The following is a 6,063-nucleotide window of genomic DNA, read 5'->3' as shown; positions in this document are numbered from 1 at the left end:
CTACAACTAAGAATGTCTCAATGCAAACTCAAACACCACAAGCAATGAGTCCAAGCCACAACTTTCAGCAATGTCAACTTTCTAGCCTGGTGATATAATAAAGAGGAGAGAAACGGTGGCAAAACTCACGGAAGAAGTGTTTGAAGAGGTTAGCCATATCCATTTTGGGCTATCCCGGCAACTGGGCTCTTCCCTCTGCAGCTGTGCTGCTATTCCCTGTGAAACACCCTCCCGCCAGTGAACAACTCACTGCCTACACCACAGCCAGCGCGGGACCATGTGACCAGTGCCAACCAATCACATCCCATTCCTCCTTTAGGAGGACTAGGCTGTCCCCCACCCACACACATAGCTCACTCATGGAGCATGTAAGAGGGGACTAGTAAGTTTGTTTCTAAAAAAAAATTATATATATATATATATATATTCTCTTTTTTCTCATGTTTTTGCAGTCTCAAAGGATTCATATTCATTGACAGCAGCAAGTTTTCCCAGAAAGAGTCATGAACAACCGGTCTGTTCACACTAAATCAAGAGATGTTTGGACATGTTTATTAATTATTCTTTGAAGTACCATGAAAATACTACGAAGTACTATATTATATAAAATGGTATAACCATCTGATACCAGCATTTAAAATAAAATAAAAAGACTTAAAAGTTGCAATGTTGCGTAAACATTAAAATCAACTCTTTCTCCTCTAGCGTTTTTTATTTTTTTATTTTTTTAAGTTGCCAGTCAGCCAGCATCAGCTTTTTTTATTATTTCCACGGCCGCCAGATTTTTTTGTTGTGTGAATATGAACAAATTATATGAAAAGTAAGAACAGAGCCTCAGCTTTTAAACAAAACAAAAAGCTTCAGGCATTGGCTTTTTATCAGCACTTGGGTCGGGCTGCACAATATTTCGTTTCAGCGTTGACATGTCCACATGTGCGATAGTCACATGGTAGGATGTACGATGTCAAGTAAGTAGGGATCGTAGTTGATGTGTATGGACCGCCCCACGGTTCAAAACACGTGATTTGCAGATTAATTGCAAAGTTTATCATTTGCAAGCGTTTAGTAAGTCCTGTCATTTTAAACAATCAAACGAGATTAAAGCATGCAAGAGAACTCGGACCTCGTGTGAAAACCAAATTCAGTTCTCCTTTAAAGCTTGCACGGAAAATTTTCAAAATGGCGTCTCGGAGAGCATCCTCGTAAACACAGCCGCTTATGTGAAGCTCACCAGTTGAGAAAGAAAACCGATGCGCATCATAATATTGGATCCGTGCATTAGGTCTTAAAGTGTCATTAATGTCAATCAATCAACAAAATACAAAGAGAAATAACTTTTGTAGTTAACAGATTAATTATAGTATGTGACCTTTGCTGGCAAAATAAGTCGCAATGAGCAGATTTTCAAAAATGAGTTAGTTATTTTCACATTCTCTATTAAAAAAAAATTCATAGGAATGTATGATTTGTTGGAACCAGACAAAAAAATAATAATAATGAGCTACACCTATTTGAAGAGTTAAAGTTTTCTTAAGGTTACAAAACAAAATCACATAGCAACCATACCTTAACCCTCTGGGGTCGGCAACCACGCCGGCGTGGTTTGCACGATTTTTTTCACATAGCAGCTGAATAGACTTAAAATACTCCGTCATTTATGGGCATACAGACTTAATAAATATGAAAAAAGAATCTGTGAGATGTCTACTTTTGTATGTGTCCACTTACAATCAAAACAAAACGTTGTGCTTTTGTAAAATAAAGAAATTAAACGGTGTGCTTTCTGCCTCTACGTCTCGTTTTCTTGAGCACGTCTCTAAACAAACAAGACTCAGCGAATACTTGTCACACATTTGTGAGCTCTATATATTTATAAACATTTAAGTGTGTAGTTTTAAATGATCTGATTCAAAACGAAAACAAATATTCTCGGTTTAAGTAATTTGTACAAAACCAACAAGATATCAAGTTTCTCAAACGCTTGCTCATTAGTTTTAATGTGACCACACCCGCACGCGCAAAAGATATTGACATGCAAATCATCCATGCGTCGCGCGAACGCGCGTTTATTACCTTACCATTGTACGCGCAATGGTACCTCATTACCATTAAAACAAAGCACCTACTGTAACTTCATCAGTCCTCTGCTGTTCGTCGAGTTTGGAAGATACGCTGTGAGATTATTGGATTTACATCAGAAGAAGAAGAACGCGATTTGAAGACAAGAAAGGTTTTAAAGGTAAGAAATAATTCTGAATTATATTTGGTGTTATTATTGCATAAACTTCACATTGCAGTCGAACTGTTGCTCGATGCTTCAGTGAATGTTCTCTGCACGCGCTGTGAGAAAAACAAAGCGCCGCCAAACTTCATCAATCCTCTGTTCGTCGAGTTTGGAAGACACGCTAGCTGTGAGCTTATTGGATTTACATCAGAAGAAGAACGCGATATGAAGACAATATATATTCAATATATATATATATATAATATATTCAACTCTTTTCCCCCATGACACCACAATTGTTTGAATAATATTAATGAAACAGACAGCCTGTATATTCAGACAAAATATATTATAGTATATATTCAGACACAAAGTTGTAATGCTGCGCTTTAAAGCGATACGAAACTTGTGCTGAGAGGAAGTGACAGTTGTCAAGAAGGCAGAGAAAAACACATTTCTCATGGACAAACTCCTCTCAGAAAACACACAAGCTAAGATTCTTTTTATATGTTGAATTGCTATTTGGAGCATTGTGATCGCTAGTCGAGAGCTTAATGGACTCATTTTTTTGTGAAAATCTCAAATTCGACCAAAATTTGTTTCACTTGTTTTGTCTGTAGCTCTTAATTAGTGCATTCGGATTAATCTTGCCAGCATGGGTCACAATATATATATACATTTACAGAAAGTGTTATTTTACTTTTGGTTATTACATTTTTCTACTTGAATGCTGTTCTCTTGTATTTATCTAATTAGTTTGCTTATTATTTTCTTTGCAGATTCACTCTCCTACAAAATCACCCCAATCGTTCTAGAATGATGTGAAATTGTTTTCAATAGCAATACAAAAAAAACTTGAAATATTGCAAAATACATTTTTCCAATATCTTGCAGCCCTAAATGTGGGAAAGTTTCATTAAAAAACAGCAACATTTTGCACAACAAACTGAGAAAATTGTGGCTTTTGTCCGACTTTATGGTGTGCAAGCAGACACAATCTGGCAGGAAATCTGTGCGCTGCACAAGGCTGGGGGGGAAGAGCACCTAAAGGTGAGAACATATGCAGAACACAAAACACAACAACAGATAAACAACCTCAACACCAAGAGAAAGTCTCAAGAAAAGAGACTGAACGAGGATTTTCAAAACGGCCGCAAAGACAGTGGCGGAGAGATTGCCATCAGCGCACACAAAGCTTCCATTGTACACCTCGAGGCCAGACACAAACCCCAGCTCGACAGCACAGACCCCCTCCAGCCAGACACCACAGGACGCTTTAACACTGCACCGCTTTCAAGATTAGATTTAAGAGCAAACATGCGTCTAACAGACGTGTGCCTGCAGTTCCCGGGAATCATCACAGCAAATATTTGCTAGTAGAAACTGTCGCTTTGAAAGGATGCTAGGAAATTTTCAATTTAATAGCCTATATAATGGATGCTTTTATCATGTATGCAGATACACACACACACACACGTTTAAAAATGTCTAAGCATGCACACACACATATATAGATATGTGTGTATATATATATATGCGTTGTTATGCATGTGTGCATGCATGCATGTATGGGCATATATATATATATATATATATATATATATATATATATATATATATATATATATATGTCGCTGCCGGGCACCGCGTGTACACTCATAGAGAATAATGCGTTTTAATTTTAAAGACGTGGCGCTGCGCGACGCATAGATTTATCCGCTAAACCAACAACTGTTTGTTTGTTTTGTTGTGACCTTGAATGTCATCTTCTGTGAAGAAGACTCCAGTTAAAAAGAGAAACTATAGCAGGTTATTTTGCTTAAGTTTCCAATTGACTGAAGATATAAGTTATCGTTACATTATGTTCTTAATAAATGTTTTACATTTGACAATGTAGTGTGGTACATTGTGAACAAAGGTCAGATATTCTGAAAGTCTGGTCTAAAAATGGCATAGCAACCTGTGCTTTAAAATAAATAAATGTAAAAATCGAGAATCGAATCGAACCGTGACCTTAGAATCGAAAATTTAATCGAATCGAGGATTTGGAGAATCGTGACACTAGGTTTAGTTATAAGGTTATAGATTTTATTTTCACGATATTGATTCACAAACTTGCAATTCGTTTCAATTCACTACATGGATATATATATCAGGTACACACATGCACACTAAAACAGAAGTATAAGACTACAGGAGGATGCGCTGATATCCCTCTCACACTACAGGATCGGGATCTCCACCGTCCTGAAGTGTGTTTCTGAGGGTCCAGGAGGTCTTCATGTGTGGTAAACATGTGCTCGAGTCTGGACAGGAACATGATGAGCTAATCTTTCAATCTCCTCCGTTTCTCTTTGTCTAGCTTATCTCCTGACACTACGCCTCACATTCCAGTGTCACAAACACTTCCCTCAAGAACATCTCCAATCCTCGTAATGCAAAAGATTTCCCTTGGAATCAAAATTCAGCCTTTCTATTTTCTAAATGCGTGTTGCTGATCTTATTGTGAGTGAATCATCAGCGCACATTTAATTTTGTATTTTAATTTTAATTTTCTTTCTTACAATCGAATACAATCTGCCTCCATCCAATCTAAAACCGACGAATAGAGCCAAGTCCACGGCCTACTTTTTTATTTTTCAAAGAATAGGGAAGCAAAGATTGTTGCTACTTCAATTACAATAGATATATTTCAATCCCATGAAAACATCCAATTCACATTTCACACCGATATAAAAAAACTAAAACATTTTGCATACAAAAGTTGAAGCCGTTTGTAAAAGCAAGAATACTTTTGCTCACACTATATGTAGGTCTCTATATAGATATAATTATAGAAATTAATAACAGATGTAACTACATGTCTTTTAATAGAAGTACGATGTAAAAACATGTAAACAATAAGTGCATTGTATCAAAATTATTCATTTAAATGTAGATAGACACTTAATATTAAGTGAGAGCAAATTATTGTTTTATTTCTTAAAAAAAATGCACCACTACTATTTGTGGAGTTTTGTGACTAAATAAATATATATTATTGTACAGAATTTATTCAAATGTAATAAAAATTTGATAATTACTTACTGTAAAATAAAACAGCCATGATATATTAAACTTTACAACTCAAATAACAAATTCAACTAAATTACAAATTATTTAACAAATATAGATTTTTAGATAAAATATAAAAAAATTGTCACAGTTATAAGGATTTATGGAGTCGGATTGTTTTTCATTTGAATGAAAACAACGCAAAATAAATCGTTATGCTCCGTTAACTTTACAAACAGAAATTCTTCTTTCTTTGAAGTCAAAATAAAACCCGTACACGTTCTCTACAAGTGTCATGAGATTCACAGCGTTTATGCTCAACTTAATGGATTTGACAATAAACCGAACACAATGTTGCCAATCAAACTTTCTATAATCTACGCAAACAAGAACATTGAAGAGAAAACTGGTCTCGGCTGAAAAGTTCACCTTACTTTCTTTGACGTCGGTCAATGCACAAACAATCTGGTTTTCGCTTAGACTTAGAAACAACTCCAGTTTACACAAATGTGAAGTACAAGACATTTACTCTACCTGGAAAGTGATTGGCTGACGGTGTTTGGGTTTTGGGAGCTAGCAAGCAGCTGAACAACGCAGGAGCTTTCTCAAACGAACGCAGTTATTTCAGGCTTCTAACTGCAATACTGAATCTTCCTGTGTATCGAAGCACTGAACATCGTTGTGGTCAAAAACAAGACTCCTCAGGAAATGACAACGAATATGCCCTACATGCTGAACCACAGAGATTGCCCAATTAGAAACAGACATATGGACCTCTTCAGAAG

The 6,063-nt window shown here is 36.2% G+C and overlaps 1 protein-coding gene across 4 annotated transcripts in view; it reads right to left on the bottom strand.

Annotated features, from left to right (window-relative positions):
- Window positions 1-6,063, bottom strand: part of nck1b (NCK adaptor protein 1b) — a 57,354-nt gene that overhangs the window by 15,716 nt on the left and 35,575 nt on the right. Inside the window, exon 1 of one of the 4 annotated variants that reach the window (XM_079602278.1) lies at window positions 5,813-6,039. The exons of 2 other annotated variants lie outside the window; for them this stretch is intronic. Coding sequence is in view for 1 of the 2 variants with exons in the window: in XM_079602276.1 (XP_079458402.1) it covers window positions 130-163 (34 nt within the window). In the remaining variant the exon portion in view is untranslated. Of the gene's footprint in view, window positions 1-129; window positions 256-5,812; window positions 6,040-6,063 lie in introns of those variants that run through there. One more of the 4 variants, XM_079602276.1, reaches the window with a different exon arrangement.

Source organism: Phoxinus phoxinus (genome assembly GCF_949152265.1).
Source record: "Phoxinus phoxinus genome assembly, chromosome: 24".
Classification (NCBI taxonomy): Eukaryota; Metazoa; Chordata; class Actinopteri; order Cypriniformes; family Leuciscidae; genus Phoxinus; species Phoxinus phoxinus.
This window is presented reverse-complemented; position numbering and strand designations above follow the sequence as displayed.